The sequence below is a fragment of the Centruroides vittatus genome, unplaced genomic scaffold, assembly GCF_030686945.1.
Source record: "Centruroides vittatus isolate TY-2023 unplaced genomic scaffold, ASM3068694v2 contig_1777, whole genome shotgun sequence".
NCBI classification, from domain to species: Eukaryota; Metazoa; Arthropoda; class Arachnida; order Scorpiones; family Buthidae; genus Centruroides; species Centruroides vittatus.
This window is the reverse complement of record NW_027121088.1, coordinates 990179-1016472: the sequence shown is the minus strand read 5'-3', so window position 1 is coordinate 1016472 and position 26294 is coordinate 990179. Positions and strand designations below refer to the sequence as shown.

Genomic DNA, 26294 nt, shown 5'->3' with positions numbered 1-26294 from the left:
CATATGGTGCTCCCTGCATGAATTTTGCATAGTTTTCGTTTTCGAATACCAACGTTCATCTTCTTTACTTTCTTAAACACATTTTAACTATCTATCCGTAAAAAGTTTTATTTTTATTTGTCAAAATATTGCAATTATTAAAAATAATTTTAATTAACTATCCTAAACTCCTAAATCCATTAAACTGTATGGTTTCATACGTGTATTTCTTAATGCATATACTTCGTAAAAACTATACAATGTTTTTAGAAAACAGAAAATTTTAATTTTAGATTGAAAATAGAGGTCTTTTATTAAGAAATATAAATAAATTTACTAGAAAATGATTTATTTTGAAGAATCTTCACACCACGGGGGAAGAGGATAATGGAATACCATTGGCATGGCATTTAGTTACAGTATGTAGGCCTTGTAAATAGTGTGCATTGGTATGCGGTCTCTCTACTTGCAAACTTTGCTCCTTTTTCGAATTAAAGAATTACTTTAAAATATTAAAAACATATTTTAAACTATTCAGAAATAAATATAATCATTAACAAATGCTTACAATTAACATTATTTAATATATTTAGATAGCAAGCAAGCATTGCACTAATTCATTCTTCTTCAACAAATTCTTTGATAATTTAAATTATTTCAATTAAAATGCACATTTGTTTACTTTTCAGCGTGAGAATGTTAAAGAGAAATTTATTTTATTTTATTTTTCGCTTCTTTTGAGTTCTAAAGTGGAGAAATGATTTAAGTGGCACATGGGAACATCGTGTGGTTACTTGGTGGGGTACTAATAGGGAATAAAGCAGTAACTAAAATTCTATTGTAACTACTAGAAAGGTATTCTAAGTCGAGCATTCATTGACTTTACCTTGGCATTTTTTTCTTGCAATGTTTTCAATGGTTTGGATTTCGGAACCTGCATGAGTTATGCTCATTCACAGGGCCCTAGCTTATTTTGGAGAGAATTTTGTTATATTTGTTTCTATGTTATTTTTGGAGATATTATGCTTTGATTTATGATACTTGCACAGTTTTCATAGGGCCCATAATTTTAAAAATTGCATTGAAGATGGATTTGAAGTAATGGGCATTAATTTATAAGTGCCACTTCACTCACATCAGCACAGGTCAAACAGATGATAAAATATGAAAAAACAATAAATAATTAGGAATTTATAGTTGCTAAAATTAATAAATTACTTTTTAAACATCATAATTATGGAAATTTATGGAGATAATTAAGTAATTTTCAAAAATGCTACCTCTTATTCATTGATATCTCTATTGAAACGTTTATGTCTTAAATGTAAAATATTTTTTTATTTAAAATCTTAATATTTAATTATTTTTTAAATAAAGGTTATAGAATTTAACTGGAAAAAGCAGAAATATTAAGTTTTAATCCAACTTTATTGTTGAATCGGGGTCAATATTATTTCCTTTATCGATAAATAACGTGTTAGATTGATTATCTTCTTTTCTTTTCATGGAATTCGAACTTGTTAACTCTTTCTTAGAATTTCGAACTTAGCCCGTCCTCGGGGGTAAACACCTGGTTGACAACAAGACAATAAACACATTTCAATTTGCTCCTCACCCAAAGTTATATATGTAGTATATTCATTTGTTACACGAGGATTGGGGTGGAAAACTATAAGCACAGAGCGATCCTTATATACAGATATATGCATTCATTTTGCGTATTGCATTATTTAAAAAAAAAGTAGTTCGTTTGCCTGTTCGTAGAGTAAAAATTATAAATATGATAGAATTAAAATTTACTAACAAGAGGTACAAATTGTTTTATTTTGGTAATTAAAGTCAGGGTAATAAAGTCTAATTTCATACTTTTAAATTTGTTTACAGTACTATCCTTTATTGTGCTGCAATTTAGTAAAGTCATCATTACTTAGATGAAAAAGTAGATGAATCAAGACTAACTGATTCAGTTAAGATTAATTCAAAGTCAATTAAGTGTTTCTGATTTAATTAAGGCTGAGATTCATCAAGGTTAACGATGAAAACACTTATTATTTATTCTTTTATATATACAGTAAATTCTCTTAAGTACGTAAAATTTAGCTATTTTAAATAAACGTAAAATTATTTTATAATTTTCAATTATAATTTTTTATTATATGTGAAAATATTATGATAAAATATCAAATTTATAGTTAATTTCTTCCTGGTTTTGCTTATCAGCTTTATCACCACTGTACTGTACGTTGTCTAATAATTTTAATTAATTAAATTAATATTTTTCAATTAGAAATTAAATTAATTTTCAAATAAAACATTAAATTTTATTGAACTTAATTAATGTACTTAAACAAAAAATGATTAATTAATTCAATTAAATTTAATTATCATTTCATTAATTTGCAATAAAAACCAGTTAATAAGCACATTTTTCCTTAAATTTAACCCCAAAAAATTTTCCAAAAATAATTTAATTTCAAAATTTTCATTTTGGTTTAATAATTTAGCAAGTATCAAATTTATTAATGTACCAAATTGCATGGTAAAAAATGAATTTTCTATAAATTATTAACAATTTCTAAACAATAAATTGCCACAATTACTGCCTGAGTCAACTTAATTAATTGAATAAACCGTAACAAATATCAAAAATAATTAAGTGCAAGATGAGGTTAAATCATAGCTGTAAGGCTACTTAACTGATTCAAGGTTATGAGTCTATTAATCCGGATATGAAGTTTTAGACTTAAATTCAATTTCCCGGATGCTAAAATGTAGGATTATCATATTAACTAATTCCGGAACAGTGGAATAATATGTACATGATTTTCTTCTTGGCAAATCTTTGCAAATGCATTTGTTATCTATCGACAATTGAATTTAATTATGACCCCTTCCTTCCCATAATCTTTCAGATAATTGATTTTACCGTAAACTTGTAATCTTTAACGTTATATTAATAAAATCGAAAAAATAAAACCTTATTTAAATTGGTTAAATTCCATAGATTTTCATAGGAGTTTCCATAGAAGACTGAATGAAGATCCTTTGCAAAGAGTTTACTCATGCTCATTGCTTTAGTATGAACCCTTTGATGAATTATCCTACAAATTAGTGATATTAGAAATTAATAATTTTAACAAATGAATGGTTTAAATTAAGTAACAATTGCTTTGCAATATATTTATCATTATAAATTTAAGTAAAAATTGAATGATTTTCATACAAATAAATTTATTTGTGGTTTTTTTTATAGCCATATTGCAATGTCAAAAATTATTGTTAGTCAACACAGGTAATAAATTATCCATTAATTAAACATCCTGCAAATGATAAGTTATCTAAATATAGTATTTTAGAGCATTGCTTACATTTTAAAGTTTAATTTATTCTTATAATTGTACAGGGTATGCTTACCCTGTGTTAAATAAAATTTATCCTGTTTACCTTTATAAAAAGCATTATATTAGTAACTTAAAATTAATACTTTATAGTGAAAAGTGAGGATTATCGTTGAATGCCTTAGTAATTTGAAACAACGCCGTAGGATAGTAACAAATTGTATTAAATTTTTAATTAAAAGAAAATATTCTAAGAATTTTAGTAACTTGGAAAAACAATTATCTTGAAGTTAGACTAAAAGAATTTTGTTTCAATTGTTCAACTGATTGTCATACTAATTTAATTAGCATATACTGCAAGAATAAAGGTTAAATTTAATTAACTTATAAAAAAAACTTTTAAATTTAAGTTAAATACAGAAATCGAAGTGTTTTTTTTTTTTTTAGCAATTTAACAAGATTTTATTTGTTAAAATTTTCAACTTTAAATAAATTTTTGTAATCTGCCTCAACCCTTTTAAACTGAATTGAGCGCTTCCTAATGTAGTGAAATTGTTAATTACAATTTTTAAAATAATATTTTAACGTATTTTATTTCGAAATTATTCTTCCATTCTGGCGAATAATGATGTAACTTTATTTTCTCTCTTACTACATCCCTACATATAACATTATCTGTAACAGATGCGTGGTAAAGTACTGGCATTTCCTGACTACTGTAATATGACTATTAGGGAGATTGCTGCTGCAGTTGGTATTGGAAAATCAATAATTTGCAAGATAATAGCTATGCAAACAGCTGGTTCGGTTTCACCCCGAATAAAAGGACAATGTGGTAATAAACATAAATTAATACCTCACGATAATAAAATGATTATTTGACAGAAGAAAGGCAAAATTACTTATGATCTTCACAGATACAGTATTTGGTATCATCAGCAATAAGTTGAGCACTTCTCAAAGTTTGCAACAATGCAAAAATGTCATACATCGAGTGAGGAATAAAACCCCCATCGTGGAAAAATTTGCATGAATTGGATTTCAAAATGGAAGAATTGTAAATATTCTATACTAAATTTGGTTTTGAAATTTTCCAAAATATAGGTCAAATGTTATGAGAAGTGCAGGTGAACCTATTCGAGTTGGCCATATATAGCAGACTCCAAAAAGAAAAAAAAAACGCCCCGGAAATAATGTTACGGTTGTGTTCACTGCAGCTGGTCCTAAAACTCTAAAGGCAACATGTTGATGGAACAATGAATAAATATATCGAATTATTATAGAAAATTAGGGGATGATGTTTTGTGTAAATATCTTACGCCATGTGGTTCCTAAATAGGTTATATAGTAACTGCTGAAACGAGCTGATCTCCCCATAGAATGTGTTATATAACCTCTTATAAAAATAGTATGCTGCAATTAGTATATGCTAACACTTTAAAATAACCTTATTTTAATTATTATTTTATGAATTAAAGTGGGTTCGTCAACATGGTTCGTTATGGGTTCTATCGTCAACTTTAATTTCGCCCATTACAGACCGGTCCAACTTTAAAGAGGGTTGGTGAACAGAAACGAGAGATGGGGAAAGAAACTTCTACCCGAACTACCCATGAAAAGTCATTAGGATTGATCGGACCAGTTAAGACCACCCTCTGGGTATATTGCCCAGAGGGTGGTCTAAACCCTGAGTAACTTAGTGGAGATCTCATTTCTATCATTTATGGTTCCGGTTGAAGTTTTATGTTAGTCAATGAGTGACTAAAAATATTATGGGTATAGTTGACATAGTTTTAGCTCCTGAATTAAATATCCTACATCAGAAAGTATTGATTATCAATTTTATAATTTTTAATTATAAAATAATAAGGAATGTATTTTATTACAGGATAAAACCATAAAACGATTAAACTATGGAGGAAATTATCATTAGTTACCCTAAATTACTCATAGTTGACATAAGGTAAAAGTCCGGAAATGACATAATTAAGCCTCTCTCGATTAACCTGGGTGTGAAATACGAAATTGATGATGATACTTCCCGAATATTTAAATTATAAATCAAATAAAATAATAAAAAAATTGTATGAAATTTAGTATTAAATTAGAGCATTTCAGAAATAATTTTATTACTTATTAAATTGAAATAATAAATTCGTGAAATTCATCAATAACAGTTCTTGTGTGGAAATAAAAGAACTGAAGAATCGAAGAATTTGTGCATTTTTTTCAATGAATGTACTGGATATAGCAACAGCTGGTATCCAGTCTTATCATGGACTTTGTTTGGTATAGAAATATCTTTGATAGATAATACAAAACTCATCGTTATTATCATCTTTATCATTTTCGCTATCACTTTCATCCTTTCCTCTTTCATATTTTGCGACGTACGATAGGAAACATTCTTACAAATATTAATCTCATGTGAAAAGATTATTAGGAAACATCTTAAACAAATAAAAACGTTAAACAATAATCTTTTTTTATGAAAGAATTCTTTTAAAGTTTCATCAGAAGTGCAATCTCCGTTCTGCCATATTGTACGATATACAAAGAAAGAATAAACATTCGACGTCATCAGTTTGAATGAAGTTTAAGCCGAACACGTGGGAATCACATGTTCCCATCTGCCACGAAATGTATCGATTTTGGAAGTGTTTATAAAGATTACAAGATCTGTGTTTGAAAAATATAAAGCAAAGCGTTATATAAGTGAAGCATTAGAACGAAGTCTCGTTCTAATAAAGTCACTTATATAATCTAATTTGTACTTTAATGGTTATTTATTTTTTAAGTGCCATAGAAAATATACTATGGATAGACTTCTGCTCCATTTTATGGTATAGATTAATGAAAAATAAATGTAACTAGGCACGGATACTGTACTTTATGTAAATTCTGCCTTACGATAATTTACACGCATTATACATTAACGTTTTTCAAATTAACTTTAAACTTCTTTGTAACTATTTAACTTTAGAAATTTTAAGGATTAAAACTTTTAAAAGCCTACTGTCCTATACTGTGTAATTTACTGTTATTTAGTGTTGCAAACAGAATGAAATAGTCTGTCAATATTAGTTTAAATTAGTGGGTGCGACACAAATACCGAAATATCTACAAAAACTTGATAAAATATAAAAATTTGATCGGCGTATCAAGCTAGATATCATGTTTGATTGCGATATTCAAACATAAAACAATATAATTCATAAAGACCTTGATGTATAGCATCCTGCTGAGAGCCCAATAGGATACTTTATTATGAAGAAAACTCCTTAGATGTGGATTTTATCTCTTTGAAGTGGCAGCTTAACTGCTATTTTAATATATGCAAATAAAATTTTCGGTATTATTAAGGCCGGACTTAAACAAAGCTATAGCTTAGCCTTAGGGCCTTACGATACGAGACAACAGTAGAATTTCGCGCTTTTAAATTCATTATTATTTAGTGGAGAAGAAAAGGCCTTTTATACGTTCGGCTTAAATCTTGCAACACCTATTTAGAAGCTTGTTGCGACACCTTAGGGCTTGGGTGTCTTGAAGCCTCGTTAAAGCCCAGTGCACTAGATCCATATTAGAGCTTTAAATGAATCTATTTTAGATACTGTAGTAGGACTAGAAGTGTAAAATTTAAATTTGAATCGTTATATCGATAGTATTAAATACCTGATTCGAGTGATAATGATGCAACATAATATCAGTATCAGTTTAAATATTTAACTGCTTAGTATCTATGTAATTTAAGTATAGGTTTTCGTTTTCAACAATGCAAAACTATGATACTTGAATGAGAACATTCGATATTGCTAAAAAATCTGAATTGAATTTTACTCTTAATTATCAATTAATTTTGCCCATAGATTGAAGAAAAAATGGGATATTTGTTGATTTTTAATCCAGTTATTTATGAATTAATTTATTCAGTTTAACCAATTAATTTATAAATTACTCGAATAAATATTTCGTAGTTTCTAGTGATGATAACGATGCTTACCATACTGAAATATCATTATGGTAAGTATATAATGAGCTTCTCAAGTCTCGATGGTGAGTTTCCCCACATAATCAAGGTAAGCGATTAGAAAATGTTTTTCCCTAATTACTTATCACAATTCAGCCTTAATTAATTTGAAAATACATAAATGAAAATGGTAAAGGTGAGTTAATAATATAAAGAAAATTTGCAATTTTTTCCATAACATTCTTTCCATTTTTATTATTTACTTTCATTCTGTAGATAAAAGGAACTTATATAACATCACTTTCAATCGTGCATTCATTAAAATTTGATAAAATTTTAGATAAAATGTTTCTAAATCACGAAAATATCCTCATCTAACTCAATTATCTTATGGGAAACTTCACATATGTATAAAATCATTTAATTTCTTTATTACTTGAAAATTTTTAATTTATTTCCAAAATTTTGAGTAAATATGTTTGTTTCTTATAATGTTTTGTAATCTTCAATTGCTTTTTGTGCTATAATCTCGTTACTTATTGAGCAATACCGCTCAACGACTGCCTTCATAGCAACTTTTGAGCAATATTAACATAATTTTTTTTTTTTTTTTTGCTGAATATTCTTGCTGCTCGTATTGAGCATATTGATCAATTTTTACTGTTTTTATGTGTATAGAGAACAAAATTAAACAATACCGATGCTCATTCGCAATTTTGCTGCTCAATATCTCTGCTGAAAGCAAATTTTAAGCATATTGAGCAGTTTATTATTCCATATGTTGATCATCTAATTGTTCAATAATACCCTATATATATGTGTATTTATTATGTATAAAATGTATTGTAATTTGGCTAGGGGCTCAATACCTGACTGGCAATATATATTGGTAAATTTTTATTGCTCGAGAACAAAATTTGAGCTTATTGACACACAATATATTCAATTCTGGAGAAATTTAGATGCTTAATATACGTATGGAGAACAAATACTGAGCATAAGAAGGTCACGTGGTGAATATATTGAGCAGCAGCCTTGAAAGACTACAAAACGAATTACCGTCACAAATTTTGCAAAAAAAAAAAAAAAATATATATATATTAACAAACTGCAAAAAACTACTTTATTTTCAAAATTTTAACACTTTTATATATATATTTTTTAAATACATCAACAGGTTTTTTCTTTTTTTAAAGTTTAAAATAAGTAAAGACTAGTAATGCCATCTGTCGTATTATATTTTTATAAATTCTAAACAAGGCAAAAGAATTTAAACTATTTTAATTCTTAAATTTGATTTTATTTTCAAATTATTGTTTTAAAAATCTTGTTAATTTCTTTTTCGTTTCTAATGTTTAAATACTATAAAATTAACAAACATTTTGATACCATTCAACTCAATTTATGTCTATTATTTTCAGATGCTTATAGTTGCATTCAAAATATTTTTTTAAATGATAAGAAAATTTTATTTTTCTGTATCAGATCAATAAATTATCATAATTCATCTCATACAAAATATTTATTTTATTTGTGACATGAAAAATTAAATTAACTTTTATTATTATTAAATAATAATAATAATATTAAAAAAGTTATTTCAATTTTTATAGCTTCAGGTTAATAATTTCTGTCTCAGATTACATCAAGATTTATCTTAAAAATTCAAATTTAAAATATAATTTCAAAAAATACAAAATTCACATTTCAAAATTTAAAAAATTTAAATTTAAAAACAAAAAAATTAATTCAAAATTTTGAATTTTAAGCAACATTAATACATTTTTGATAAATGAATTTTGAACTTTGAATTTAAAACATTTTTTTTTTCTTAATTTCTTATCTTAAATTCAAAAATTGAAATAATATCTCACATTTGATTAACATTCAGTTCTTATTACAGATCAACACTAACATTATAATTTATTATTAACTAAAATAAATTATTATAAAGACATGTTTTTATAACTTTTATAAACACTTTTTTATAATAACTTTCTTAACAATACTTATATATATATATATCATTTTAAATTCTTTAAGTTTTTATTATAAAATTATGCAAGAAATCTTATCAAATCTGGGAAAATGTGGAGCATAAATGACTTTTTCCAACCCATATATTGTAAAAAATCCACTCTCTCTTCTCCATATATAATTAACTGTTGTTATTGGAATGGTTTTTACTTGATGTCTCTATCAATAAATCAATAAATTTAAAATTTTTTAAAACATAAATTAAATATAATTAATTTAATTACCTGCATAAGGCACTTTTCATTAGAAAAAATATTTTTATGAGTATTTATTAATTTTTCTGATGATCTGTTAACTGCTTCGTTATGAAAATGTAGAATTGGCCATACCTAAAAAAGTCAAAATAAATTTTTATATAAGAAAATTAATTTATGGAATAAAAACATTTGTCTTTTTATGAATATATATTTTAATATTTAATTTTTTAAAAATTAATTAGATTGTTTTGAAGCAGAAGTATTAAATTTACTGTTCAATAAATCTGATGAATTCTATGATTTTCTCTATTTAAATTTAAAAAATTATTATTTTATTACAATTTAAATAAATAATTATTTTTTTAGATTTATTTAAAATTATATTTTTTAACAATATATCTACATTTGTTTGTTCTTCCTGAAATATAATTTGTCCAGATACAGTTCTTAATTTTTCCTTTGATATAGTTGGTTCCTCTGATATCTCTTCACCTTTATGATTTATCCTATAAATTAAGAAATAATCTTCAAAAATTTTCTAAAATATCAATTCAAATATATTTAAATTCTCCAAATAATTATTCCTAATTAAATAATTATATTTTAGTTAGTTTAATATACATACCATGAAACTATTAACTGTATATAACATTTAATTTGTCCTGAACCTTGGCAGAGTTTACAGATCAATAAGCTTTCACCATTACATTTCCAGCATCTGTATACATTTATAATTAATTGTAATTAAGAAATAGTTATAATATGTTTTTAATTTAATAGTCAATTCAATAATTTATTCATTACTTTTTTTTTCCAGTTCCTAAACATTGCTGACATTTCTCAGATTCACCCTGAAGTTGAACTTTATATCCAAGTCCTTGACAATAGTAACAATTTTCCTGCAAGAAATATTTCAAATATTGAAAGAAAAAGAAATATAATTGTTGTAAAATAAATTTAAAAAACTTAACAACTAACAAAATTTATGTAAAGAGTTTAGAGTATTGTTATAATGTGTAAAAATTGTCTTATCATACATACCCAACCATTTCCAGTGCATGCATAACAATATTTTTGGCCTCCTCCATTGCATGTATTACAATTTTTTATGGATAAAGTGCAAGGAATGATAATGTGTGTAGTGAAGTTTAAAAAGTATGTTGGTGGAGCGCATGGTATGTCCCATGGTTGGGGTGGTTTTCCTGATGAGTCTTCATTTATAAGTCCTCCTATATATCATAGAAACATTATATTATTGATATATAATTATGAACTGCATAATTTGTATTTTTGGAACTGTTTTGATTCAAAACAATAGGCTTTTTTTTTTTTTTTTAAATTAAAAAGGCGCAATAGTATTGTGGTTAATTTTAGTCATGTCCACTAAGAGACAGAAGAGTGTATGCCTCTCTTTAAAGGAGGAGGCATACACACAACCAAAGAAGCACACTTTAACATATATATTCTAAACTGAAGGATATACGTTTCCTTTGGTTAAAGTTATATGCTTATAAATCTGCCTATATTTATGTATAAAAACATTTATGCACAAAACTATTCCTGATGCCCCATAATAATGATGATTCCTTGCTATACCACTAGTCAAATTTACTGTAAAATCCTTCTAAGTTTTTATATAACTGTTTTTAAAAAGTTATATATTTAGAAAAATATTTACATAAAACAGTAATATACTTTAATTATATTTAATAAATTATAAGCTATACCAACCAGAGAATGGTTCAATAACCCATACAACTTGACGTTTCTCTGTAAAACTCTCTAACCTATACTGTAAATAAATAGTTAAAAAATTTCATACTTTACTTGATTTGAATTATTAATATCAAAATTTGTTACAGTATATAATATATATCAATATATATAATATATATAATATATATAATATAAAATTATATTAGAAATCTTTAAAATTAAGATTCTAAAACATATTTAAATGCATTTACAGTAATAAAAAAGAAATATCTGATAATATGTGATGGCTTTTAACTGTGACAAGCATCAAAAATTCCAGTTTTAGTGTAAAGGTGGGGTCATTAAATTGTTGAGAGGATCAGATGGGTAAGAATCTAATGATGTAAAATCTGTTGATTTATTGACCTACAAGTTATTTCTAACTGCTAAATCTGTTTTACTTTACTTTTATTTAACCACTGATTTATAAAATATTGATTTTAATTCAAAATTTTGAACTATTCTAATTAAAATTCAAATTTTACAATTTTCTAGAAAGATTAAACATTTGTTTTACCTATTAAAAAGTGATTTGTTAAATGTTTGATTGATTTTATATCAATTTTTAAATTCTAATAATATACTTTTTTCACATATTTAATGATTTTTATTCACCAAAATGTCTGATACATAAAGCTTTATAAAACAATTCAAATTAAAATAATTTTATATAATTACTTTAACTATTTTGATAATTATGATTTCAATTTAACATTTTAAATTTATAAAATTATAATTTTAAGAATTACTTTTTATCCCAAATAACTAAATTATGAGATTAATTGGAAAAAGATGCATTTGTTTGAGAAGACATCTTTATATAAGATTAAATATAAAAATATAATAAAATATATAGTATGATTTCGTTTTCATTAAAGCCTCAACATTATAATTTGTTTTAACAAATTTATTTATTTATATTAAATTGAATGAGCCCATAAAATACTTCACCTCAAAACTAGATAAGCAGAGAAGTAGACTACATATAAAGTATTAAATTAGTATCAAATCTCTAAATCATAATTTAAAATGAATAAATAATAAAAAATAATTAAAAAACTGATATTTTGATCCTAATTTTATTTTACACATCTATATATATATATATATATATATACATACATAAATTGGTGTGCAGAACTTTTTCAATTCACCTCAATAAAGAACTTCTGTATTGCTATTTATGATATTGAAAATGAAAACTCAAGTTTTAATTAAAAACAAATTAATTAATTTAATATTTATTTTATTTTAAGCTCTTATTTAGAGATTTGACATTAATTTAAAGACTGTATAGGTAATACTACTTCTCTTTGAAGCATAGTCTTAAGGTAGAGTATCTTACAGTGGCATTCAATTAATATATTTAAAACTAAAGAAAAATTTAGTTATTATAAAAGTTTTTTTTAATATTATTTTGGATTTTAAAAACCTTTTAAGCTTAAAGAAAATTTCTAAATTGTTTTGAGAATATCTTTTGTTAATAAATGAAAATATTTTAAAATTACCGTATTTTCTGGCGTATAAGGCGACTTTTTAACCCAGGAAAATCTTATCAAAAGTCGGGAGTCATCTTATACACCGGAAAGTATGGTAGTCTTATACGGCAAGTATATCCCAAACTCTATATTTTAACTGTAAAAGTCAGGGGTTGTCTTATACACCAGAAAGTACAGAATTCCTTATAATTTTTATCATTAAATGAAATAGCATTATATTAGTCATTTCATTTAAAAAGAGAACAAAAATTATTTTTAAATTAAATTAAATTTTTTAGTAAATTAAAAAAAGACTTACAAAATATACTGAAGAATTTGTGATCTTTGTGATTTTGGTATTTTTAAGAGGATCTGTACTAAAGCAACATTTATGATGAAGATAATGATACAAAATTTCTCTTGCTTCTGATTCTGTTGGTACTGAATATCTAAAATATATTAACTTTTGTCATAATTTATAAATGTACTTTTAAAAATTACTATTTTATATTTCATTTAGTGAAGAATTACCCTGTCAAAAAGGTTCTTTTTGGTTGTTCTTTCAGATCTTCTTGATGTTCGGGTGGTGGAACGTCTTCTAAAACACAAAATAAAAAAGTAAAAAATAAATTTTTCTAATTTTTTAAAAACTTTTAATTGCTTGAAACTAAACAAAAACATTATAATTGTTTAGGGTGGCTGAAAAATAAATTAACTGACTTGTGAGATGTAAAACATTAATTAATTTTAGACAACCCTGTGTGTGGGTATGTGTTGGTGTGTTGGAGCATGTGTGTATTGAAGTTATACAATCTAAAGGAAAATATATAAAGAATGTAAGAAGAATGCAATTATTATATAGATAATTATAATTAATATAGTAATAAAGATATACTGTATTTGTTTCTTAATTTTAAATTTAGAAATATGAAAATAAAAATTTTTTATTAAACTGACTTGCAGTAAATGTAACATATTCATATCCAGGAATTTTATCCATAAAATCTATAGGAATTCCTTCAGAGTCTATTTCGGATGGTGTTGCAGAATTCGGTGACTGAGCTGCAAAAATATTTAATAAAACATTATATAATTTATTGTTATATACACATATAACATTAAACTTTTACAAAATTGAGTGTTAAATATCCATATTAACTTAAAACTTAAGTTCTCTTAATGAATTACAGTAATAAAGAAAATAAATTTTTATTCCTATGTATAAAATCAATTAATTATTTTTTAAAAGAATAATATTTACTAAAATAAAATTATGTAAATTAAAATATGAAAAAATAATCATCAGATCAATGGTGTAGCTATATTTTTTAGAATTTGTAAATTGAAAGTTTAACTAATTAAATTGATCTTCTATAATTATAAGTTTTCCTTATTATAAACAACATTATTAATTCTTTAATCGAAATAATTAAATTGCAATAAAAATCGATTTTACCGAAGAATTAGAATAGAAATCTGTTAGTTTCACTGTTAAATTTAGAAGTTATGCAATGACAAAGCCTTTAAGGGGCAATTACATTATTTTATTCTCTAAAACAATACGAGTTAAAAAAACAATTGCTTGAAATTAATTTTAATTCAGAAAATAAATACAATTAATTCCAAAGATTATCACAAATTTCTTAGATTATTCTTAAAGCTTTAAAAATTTAACTACGTTCTTTCAACGTGTAAAATAAAATATCAATGCTACCACTAAGTGCTTCGGAAAGTTAGTGTTTAACATAAAATTAAAAAGTATAAACCACGTTTATATTGCTAATAATAAATATTATCAATTTATGTATAAAAATCCATGGGTAAAACCTAACCTATTCTCAAACCTAAGAAATAAATGGCAATTGTTAATTATGGCTAATCAAATACATAATGGATTTCTAGCATAATTTTAAGTCATTGAGTTGAAATCAGTTATAAAAAGTCTTGAGTTCATGGTTTGAATTTAATCAAAGATTTCTTTTTGTCAACAATTTCTTATCTCGCAGGCAGCCACTTGGTCAATTTAAACTCTTAATTCACAAAAAACATAATCCTCTTCATTGACCTTTTAGGTATTTCTTGTGAGCTGCCATCGTTATATTCGATACATATCTTTTAATCGTGTAGCCTATATAGTGCAATTCTTAGTTAAAAATAAAGCACCGTTTTGAGTCACGAAACGTCGATAATAGTAAGAAATTGGGTCATGTTTTTACGCTCTTTCTTATAAAATATTTGCGATCATTTATTATAACGTTACCAAAAACATTAATTAATATTTTAACCACATATTTTCATCCATCTATTTTACTTAATTCAAATGTTGATAAAGTTATCGTCTTCATATCTGCAATTCCTCAAATTATAGTTAAAATTTTTAGAAAATTCAATTTATGACTGTAAAATTCTACATAAATTTCATATATTTTCATTAAATTTATAAAGATACATATAAGGATGTGCATTAACAGCATCGATAGATAATATATATAGTATATGCCACGCATTCTATTATTGTACATCTAGAGTACAATAGATAAACATGCGAAGGAACAAACAGTAATTAGTTCGTTATTTTTGTAATAAAATTTCTCGTGTAAAATATACTTTCTAGGTAGTATTTTGAATAATTTTATGTAATTATAACATCAATTACTTAAAAACAATGGCTGTTCTATTTTAAAATGGAGGACAATCGTCTATCAACTTGATGGTCTTCTTAGCAATTCATCACTTACAAAATGATGGATATTCGGTGCATAATCATGTATGTACGATTCAAATTATGAGTTCGTTTCATCTGTAGAAGCATAAATTATATAAAAGTTTACTAAATTTTATCAAAATATTTAAAATGTTGAAAGCAAAAAGTAAGAATTCCCAGAATCATGTTTTGAATGTATTTTTGATGTTAATTTATCTAATAATAATAATACATTTTTAAAATACATTTACTCCATATATATATATATATATATATATATATATATATTATTCCCTATATATATGTATTAGATTAATAAATATATATATATCTATATTTGTAAGGAAAATATGTATTCAATTAATGAATTTTCAATTATATATGCACCAGGCCGTGGCTAAAGCATTCGGCACCAGAGGCAAACGTAAATATGTATAAGCTTTTGTATAAGCATTTCATTAGTCTGTTATAAATTTAAAAAATCATAAACAAATACTTCTTATCAATCTTATTCAATACAACAGGAAAATACCAAAACATTACTAAAAACCACAACAATTTTTGATTAGATTCAGTTTCATTCAAAATATCTATACTGTACATATAACTTTAGAATAAAATACCAATTCCTAATCATTACTTTTACTTTAATTTTTCTTAAAATAACGTGAAATTTACCTTCTTGAGGTAGATCCAAACGTGGAGAATAAGGATACAGTCTTGCTAATTGAGCATTCTGCCAAGAATTGCTCGAAGATTGTTGCCAAGGTTCTACTTGAGGATGAACTGTAGCCACGTATAATTTTCGAAGAGGAACTTTAGATTTACTCGAAGCTGAATGTTGTGGTGAACGACTGAATTGTTCAGGAATTCCATTAAAAATACTTGGTGACCAAGGAGGTGCCGTTGGAGGTACTTTAGTAAACAATGGACTACTCTTTGCTACATTTTCTTGGGGAAACCTATTAAGCATCATATCTTTAAATCAAATTATGTATTGCTGAATATTTTTGTTTTTAGCTCTCAGTACATCATAAAAGCTAAAAAATTCAAATTTTGAGCCAAAATTTGAAGAGTAAACGAGTCATTGGCATTTTTAATTTATGTGTAAAATATTTCAATTTGTAGACCCAAATACATCGTTACACAATCATTTTGTATCTTTGAGCAAATTTTAATTAAAAATTTCCAACTTGAACTGGAAGAACGTGTTCTAATTTTGAATTTTGAACAGGAACTGGAAGATCACGTAAGGTTTTCCAGTTCCAGTTCAAAGTTAGACTGCAATTTAGATCTTAACATGATCTTGATTAGGCATGCACAGATATTAAAGATATACATATACTGTATATGGAAATTGAGAATTGATAATTGAAAAACATATTCCTGAAATTTATATATTGGATATTTTAAAGTATTTTACAATATAAAATTGAAGTTCTGTTCAATACAGAACTTGCCTTTTGTAGTTACATATTGAGACACGCTATGTACTGTATATGCTAGTATCACATAAAATTAATAAATTATTATTACTATTATTAAAAACAAATTTTAGAAAATAATTACTGTATTACTACAATTTAATAAATTTTTTATTTAATTTCACTCATTAATGAGTGTGATTAAATGAATTTAAATATGTGGTTAATTTACATTATGGTTTTACTGATTATCATAATTATCTCTTTAACACAATTCCTTTGTTCTACTTTTGTGTTTTATTCTAGTTCACACATTTAACATTGACATTGTAGAATGTAGAGTAACAATTGATTTTAATCAATAACAAGGTCTAGAAATTGGCTTATATTGAACATACCAAAAATATAAAAAATAAGTAATTTATACAGAAAATTCATATAAAAATGAGTGTCCATAAAATTAAAGTGAATATTACAACAATTTTTGATAGAATTGCTACCAAAAAACCTTATAAAGATTGCAAAAATACCATAAAATGTTACATTATAGAGGCTCAAATTGTAAGTGAAATAACGATTTTTCTTCAATCAATAAAATAGTATTTATTTATAAAATAAAAATGAACATTAAGAAAACATCAAATTAAATGTTTAGAAGATTTTTTATTTAAAAAAAATTTTTAAATTTTACCTTAATTCTTCCATTAGAAAGTGGCTTATCGGATGTAGTGCAATATCCAATGTATATAACCATAGAAACAAATATCTAGTGCAAGTAGACATGCGCTAAAATACTATTTTTAGTTAAGTGGCATAACGCAATACTATTGATCATATAAATTATGATCATTTTGAAACGTCACATAGCAGATTTATACATACAATTCTTGGATAATTTTACACAGTTTTTCTTATTTAAAAAATTTTCAGAGAGAATGAAATCAGTTTTTTTTTTAAATTTAAATTGAATTTATTTGATATAGCAATTTATATAAATAAGTTTTTAAATTTAATGTTTATTAAATTTATAAATATATAGAAAAAAAATTTGAAAAGTATAGAAATATATGTAATATATTCTAACCTCTGAACAGCGACACTGACTGGAACATAAAAGTTGTCCTCCTTTTACAGATGATAGTTATTAGAAGTTTAATTTTTATTTAATAATATTTAAGGTTTATTAAATAAAACTAAAATGCAATATAATCATTAATTAATTTGTTACTCTTTCTGAATTAATTAAAGTTTAATTTGTTCCCGATAAAGAACTGTTCGTATAGTTATGGAGTCAATCATATGACTAACCATATGTGTACTTAAAGAAGAATCGATGATAAATTCGACTATGTAAATAAAGTTCAACAAACCTTAACAGTCACGAAAGATTCTTGTTAAACATTTGAACTTATTTCAAGAAAAGATTTCATGAAAAAATCAAATTTCTTTTTCTATTTTTAACAATTCACTAAAAGCAAATTTACAGTTCCAGTTCTGTGAAAGAACTGGAGTAACATTTTGCATGTTTTTATACTCCAGAACAGCACTCAAACATGAAAATAACAAATAAATAATGTAAAAGTTGTGTTTAGTAAAAGATTTTAACAATTCTAGGTCTCCGGAGATTAATTATTCATGAATGTCACGCTCACATGACATTAAAATCACCGAATTAAAATTGTATGGTATACTTAATTAAACCCAAGTATTTACGGTGAAATTTTAAAATAATAAGTGCATTCTAGAACACAAAGGGCTAAAGTAGTGTTAAATACCAAAATAAAAAGAAAAGAAAATTAAGTCGAGAATTATTAAAGAACTTTTTTTACTTTGACCATTGCTCTTTGGGAAAGAGAATCGATTATGATTAAATGTTGTGCTAAATACTTTCAATATAGTGGTATGTATAAATTTTTATGAGTATGATATACCACGTATACGATTCCGCTATACATTACGGCCAGTCCAATCCGCAATGAGATTAGCAAGAATGAACAAGGAATGAGAAATAACTCCTCAATCTACATTGTTCGTGAAAAATTATGCGATATACGTATTGAATTTAAACCTGGATCCTTCATTGAAGTAGGAATGGCTCCTATAAACAGTTGAAAGCTTGAATTCTGGTTCGAGTCCGGTCGGATTCTTAGGTCTGGACTTGACTAGACTAAGATGCTGGACCTCGTCCCTCACTATCAGAGGACCTCCACCATGTATCGGGCCAAACACCTAATTATAGATATTAATATACATCAAATACTTAAATTATAGAAAAGATATAAAATTTCCGTCATATAATGCATATAACTGAAACAACAAAAAATATATTAATAGAAACCTTTAAATAGTATAAGATAAATCAAATTTTAAAATTTAGACTTAAATAGTTTTTAAAGCAAGTTTTAGTTTGAATGATACGCACTACAAGAATCCATAACGTTCCAAAGATAAATGAAAATTTCTTGATGTTTCGTGGAGTTTTCGTAGTATTCTTTTCACGTGTCTAATACCTAAATAGGGACCAGTTTCCCATAAAAGATCCTCCCGAGAAGCATTCGCCTTTGCCAGATCGCTCGTGTGTTGCATTATCTCAACAATCTAATCCGATTTCATTGCTTGATTTAATTTACATGGCTTTATTCCACAATTTTCATTAACAGATTCCGCTTCCACTATTTTATTTCATAGTTTTAATATGAATCCTATTCTTAATTCAATTTTTATTTTTCATTCCAATAAGAGTCCGATCTCTTGATTCAACTTTCACTAATTTGTTTCATTGTCTTATGAAAATTCCGTTGCTTGGTTTAGTTTCCATTATTAAAAGCGTGGATTTTTATTTGTTTCTACGTAACTGAATGCCGCTCGTATAAAAGCGATCAGATTATCAGTGACATTCTATAGACACGTAATTGTCTGGCATTGAATCTTAAACGAAACGATGGAACCTACGAACTTGTATAGGCTAAATAAATAATAAATATTTCTTATTAATATTTAAATATTGTAAAAAAGAAATTTAATGATTTTATGTGATTATTTCAATATTAAAATTGGATAAACTTATTCAAAAAATAAAAAAAATAAATTCATTTCTCTCGAGAGATGGCGACACAAGCAATCTTTTTAAGAAAAATTATTTTATTAAATTTGAAAATTTATATTTTTTAATGGTAATTTAAATCTTAAAAGTAATAAAATAACTGTTTTAAATTGTAATAAAAACAAAAAAAAATATTAAAAATTAAAATCGATTTGATAATTTTTATGAGAAATAATTCAATAAAAAATTTTGAATTTTCTTATTTTATAAACGACTTTTTGCATTTAAATATTTTAAAAATTCTAAAAGAGCATTAAAAATAATTATTTTAGATTTTATGTATAATCTTTAAAAATAAATGTTTCATTATTAAATGCAAAAACAGTAAATTGCATTTAACAATGAATTAGCTTATATTACTCAATTTGCATAAATAAAATTAAGTTTTACTGGTAAAAGCGAGGAAAAATAACTAATTTTCATACACAAAGTAATCAGTTTCAGCGATAAAATGAGCGAAAATAATTAATTTGTATACAGTTTCACTCGAAAAAAAAGTGAGAATTAATTTTCACACAATTTCACTCGAAACAGGAGTGAAAATAATTAATTTGCAAACCGTTTCATTCAGAAAAAGTAGCGGAAATAATTAACTTTCAAGCAGAAAGTACTCAGTTTTATTAGTAGAGTAAATGAAAATAATTAATGCCATTCATAAAATAAACAAAAATAAATAAAGGAAGCAGATGAAGAACATTTCAAATTGTAACACATAAATATGTGGATAATATTGAAAGGAAATAGTACGAAATTTTTTTTTACGAACTTTTATTTACTCGTAACATCTGCTTGACCTTTGGAGTCAAACTTATCACATGACACGGATTTTTTAAAAATTTTTTTATTTTTTATTTTCCACAGTCATCTCCCATTTACCCACTTGTTTACTCATCTGAAGTAAAATGGCGAATTTCTGCATCCCCTACGAAATGTTTCAACGTCGAATGCTCGCATTTAATGCTTAAAAAAAGCGTTAGACATAGGTTTTAATTTAAATGCATACATTTCTATGTTCGTAAATGTGCTGGAGCATGGGAAAAAGTGAATTTTCTAGTGTCATAAACGTGTCTGTGGTGGTGATTAATGCTGTTCCTGTTGATTTAACCTAACGCAAAAGCATCCTATCCCTTACAAAATTCATGTACCATTTGTAATTTATATTGGAAATGTATGATTACGTTATGATATTTTGATAGAAATTTTAGATGAACGATTTTTTTTTAGAACGAAGAGTCGATATATGTGTAAGGTTTACGTTGTTATAAGTTTTTTTGGAATGTATTTTATATTTTAATTTCCATATATAATTTTCTGGATTTTTTAAATTTCACTTTTTTCACTGTAAAAAGCAATTATTCTAAACGTTTTTTAAATATTTAATACTCATATAATATATTTATTCAAATAAACAACGCGCTGTCTATAACTTTTTTCACCTTGTAGCTGCTCTGTTTAATACAGGGCATCTGTTATTTCTACTCTTTGTGAATTGGGTGAGAGAGCCACTATTAATGGAATAGATCCAATAACTTTTTTCGAGCAACAACGCAACACACATTTTATTTCAATATACAGTAAGAGTGGCAATATGAACAAACGTGTAATTTTTCAATTTACAATAAGCTTTATATTATTTCCCAATAGACGGCGCGCTTACTATTAGAGGGCGCTATTATGTTATTATTATACAGTATTATTTAATTTTTTAAATAGTTTTTCTCAAAAATAAGCAATTATTTGCAGCTTTTTTTAAAGATATTGTGCCCCTTTTAAATACGCAAAAATTCTACAACTTTTTGTGTTTTTCAAAAATAAAATTAAAATTAAAAAAAATAAATAAATAAAAATTCAAAAATATGTTCTAATACATTTTTTTATACTTTTTAAATATTTAAATTTTTAAAAATTATAAAAAATTTTAGATATTTTTGCTTTTATATTTTTTAAATACCAACAAAAATATCTAAAAAGTTTAAATAATCATCTTTTTAAAAATTAATACATTTTAAAAATATTAAATATTAAAAACATTTTTTTTAATAAAAATAAACAAAAAATATATATATTCATGTTTATAAAGTTTTCTTCTTTAGTGGCCTTGTTTTTGGAACGTCGACACTGCATAATTTCCTGTATTTTTTCTTAAATAAAATTCAAAAAATTTTCCTTATTTTAAATATATTCAATGCATGTTCAGTTAGAAAACAATCCAAAAATTATGTATATATATATATAGTTTTTTCTTTTAGAAATTTGATGATTATTCATCGCCCACGTTTTCCACATATAACAAGTAAGTGTAAAGGTTAGTAATTTCACCTGTCAAAATGTGAGCAAACAGTTTTTCCTCTAACTATAAAAGTACTTCTTAGAAATAATCTTATTTTTTGTGTATTAAATGCAATTATAAATTATAATTTATTATAAAGTTCTTTCCACGAGAAGTTTTATCTTTTAAAATCCGAAATTGGTAGGTTTACGTGTTCAATTTTCGAAGGAAATGTACGCTAGAAAGCATTAACCTTCAAAATCAAATAAAGGCATTTAATGCTCAATTTTTCTAAAAAAAAAAATTAATGCATGTAACTATGCAAGGTAAATTCACCAGCTTTCAATAGAAATCCATTAAGTCTTGTTTTTTATATAAAAGATTTGATAGACTTCTTATATTTACAATGCTAAATAATACGTTTAAGTGGTGAAATGGCTTTAAAAAAAGTCTGGACGTATTTTTCGAAACGAAGCAGCAAGTCCATTAACTTTCACATCATTTAAAAGTACTTAACGCTCAATTATTCTATAAAAAATTCGATGCTTGTAAGCATAAGAAAGCACCAAGTTCATTAACTTATAACAAAAGTCCATTAAATCTTTTTGACAAAAGAATGTAAGAAGTCCATTAAGTCCTTTTTACAATAGACCTAATGGACTTACAAAACTACAATTAGTATGCTTGCATGTTGTAATTTAAAAAAAAAAAAACTGAGTATTTTGTACGTTGTAAAACGTTAATTTCGGCATTAAATAAACGCAATAATGCTCAAATTTTCTATTAAAAAAAAACACGTATAAACATGCGAGCACCATGTTTATTAACTCTCTATTTAAAAACAAATATGGAAAATCCTTTAAGTCCTTTTATAGTAGGGATTTAAATAGACGGTCTAAAAAAATCTGAACGTAAAACTTAATGGACCTAGGAGATTTTTTTTAGAAATTCCAACATGTAAACGCTCTAATTTTAGCTTAGTAAGACCAAATAGAAGATCTCAATGGGCTTATAAGTCCGTGTGGTTCTTTTGTAGAAAAAAATTTAAATTAGTGCATTTACTTGCTGAAATGTATAGGAAAGTAAACTTCAATATGTAAACTATCAATGCACCAAGTTTACTAACCTCAGAAAAACTCAAAGTTTTCTTTCAATTTGTAAAAAGTTATGAAACAAATAGAACACATTAGGATGAGGAACAAAGATGGCATTCCTGATTATCAACGGTAAGTCATACAAATTATATATTCAACTATTTAATATAAGAAACAACCGTGAACTGCAGTTAAGAATGAAGTGAGAGCAATTTATGTTATTTGAAAATTACTTCTTTGATGAGAATATTATTCATCATCATTGTCAATTATCCATGAAGAGTAATGATTCAGAGCGGGTTTAAACATATTTCTTAGATAAGCAACTAATTTCAAAAACAAGGTAAATTCTATTGAGAAATAGAATTTAGATGATGATTATTTGAATTTTATTCACTGTCATTATTATTATAATATTTTTTAAAAATTTTATGGAAGTGAATTTTTGGTGATTCATTGAATACAATTATTAATGAATCAATATGAATGATTCATCATCATAAAACTTCGTCATTTTATTTACTTTTCTCCAGGGCTCAAAACTAATTTTTTAAATAAAATACTTAATATAAAACGTGTTTTTTAAATTTTTTCAAAGAAATCCTTCACAGAAAACCAAATAAAGCACACTTTACGAACCTAATTTAGGGGTGTAATCACATTACGTTCATTTTATTAATGTTAGTAATTATATATATATATATATAAACTTTTGTCAAAAAATAGCAATTTATTATTTTTTGAACGTTCAATGACAAATTAATTATGCTTTAGTAAAATAAATATGCAGTAATTGTAAGTTACTAAAAAACTTATATCTTAGAATAGTAATTAAAATAAAAATAGAAGAACTTGATTTGAGAAAAAAATCATGTGAAGCGGACCAACACACAAACGTTCTTTATTCAGATGAGTAGTAGAAGTAACTCTAGAAAGGAGTGATGAGTGAAAGAATGTCTTTAGTTTGATGGAAGATAATACGTTGAAAAGCTTGGAAAGGGTGGGAAAATACACTATCATACTATTATACTAGTGACCATATACTTGATGATAGTATAGATTATAACTTAGCATGGACTCTCAAAGAGAGAATAGGGAGGGACACGCATTAGAGGTTTATGATCTCAGGCAATCAATGATGAAGGCCCTTAGTGATCTTACGTATAGGCGAAGAAGGTAACGCCTCGTGCTTTCGGGAGCTTCGCAATTTTGGTATCTTAATCATCAAATTGTAATTATTAAAAATATAATAGTGCTTTACTATCTATTTCTATATTAAAAATGTTCATATTATTAACTGTAGACCTAAATAAATCTATTCTCTATCTTCATTACTTTTTTAACGGGCCCCAGAAATAAATTTTTTCTAGGACATCGAAAATCCTGGGGGCCGCCTTTGAATGGAGCATCTCCAGTGGGATCAAAATTTGTCAGGAGGTCCATAGTCTTTATTGATAGCCAAAGATATTAGTGATCACAGAAACTAATGTAGAACTAATGGTAGTTAATGATACTAACTGACGATACCAGTATGGTAAACGAGGAGCAGGGATCACGCATCTCCCTGAAATGACAGTGAGGTCCACAAGGGATTTCCATAGTAACATCGAACTTTGTGAGAGGCCCATAATTTTTTATGGATGTTGTAATACTAGTAGTCACAGAATCTAGCCAAATCATTGACTTTACTGATGTTACTATAAATCATTAGTGTCAAATTCTACGCTATGGTCAATTTCACCATAACGTGGAATATGACACTAATGATCACTGCATTGAATGACGCTACTGACCATAAAAACTGAGACAGAAATAACTATAATTTAGCATGCTAAAAATCATGGAATAAATCACATCTTTTCATCATAGAATTATTGTTTCATTGACCATAAAATGAAAATGGCCCAAAACTCCTAATAAGAATAGAACTGACCATAATATTGATCTTTTTTTATTGACCAGAATTCTGATCTACTAGTAACTATATGTAGACAATAGAACTAACCATAGGACCAAACAAATTACCATGAAAATGACCACAAAACTGATAAACCTACCGATCATTGAACTGGGGCAGAGAATATTAAAAAAATCTTAAAAACACAACTATAATTTACTACGTTACAACTCACACTAATTACAATATAAAAATACAAAATTACCATTTAATTTCAATTCTGTTATACGAAAATGAAAGAAAATTAACATTATCCTTTGATAAACGACATCACATAATGATACAACAACTTTATTTATTGTTTAATAAAGACCACTTTGATCGCTAAGAGACTGGTCGACAAACAATAAAACCATTTATTCCTGTTGTTATCAAAGTATATGACCTTTAACATCAAAAAAATTTAAAAAAAAAAGCCATGGCTGTGCAGTAGAATAATGCGTAAGTAGTCTTTGCACTTACTGACACATGTCTTCTTCTATCATAAGGAAGCTCTAAGAAAATAACATCTTGTTAATCAAGAACACAAAAAATAATCTTCCATGTATTATTATTCATTAAGATTTAATGAACTCGACCCCCCTCTCGAGATCTCTAATATAATTTGGGAGTGGTTCTTCAGAGTGAATATCATCTTTATCAAGGGTTGGATGTATTAAATCGCGTGTAAATGTATTCAAAAAAAAAAATTTAAATACACGTTCAACGATCGAATTAACGGATTTCTTCGAACGGTTCAACGGTTTTTTTCTTCTTTTCATCCGAAAAAACACGTTTATATTATAAATTTAGATCCGAAATAGAATTAAAATTAATTACTTTTAAGAAACCCGCTTCTAGATCCATACGTTAATTTACAAATCTACATTTTTAAGCGTTGTTTTTAAAAGAATTATATTAATAGTGTTTAAAATTAAATTTTAATTAATGTTCCGTCAAAAAATTTATTATTATTTTATTTATTTTTTTCGAATTTTATACTTAAGAAATGT

General features: G+C 25.7%; 1 protein-coding gene across 1 annotated transcript; it reads right to left on the bottom strand.

Moving 5' to 3' along the window:
- Positions 1-9195: 9195 nt before the first annotated feature.
- Positions 9196-17682, bottom strand: LOC136969387 (protein SSUH2 homolog). Its single transcript, XM_067263525.1, has 12 exons — positions 17571-17682; positions 16134-16417; positions 13709-13813; positions 13283-13349; positions 13071-13200; positions 11250-11310; positions 10560-10747; positions 10323-10417; positions 10144-10236; positions 9922-10024; positions 9546-9650; positions 9196-9480 (listed from the first exon to the last, which is right to left on the bottom strand). Exons 1-12 carry the CDS (start codon positions 17660-17662, stop codon positions 9334-9336), a joined length of 1470 nt encoding a protein of 489 aa, XP_067119626.1. The 5' UTR covers positions 17663-17682; the 3' UTR covers positions 9196-9333.
- Positions 17683-26294: the final 8612 nt, after the last annotated feature.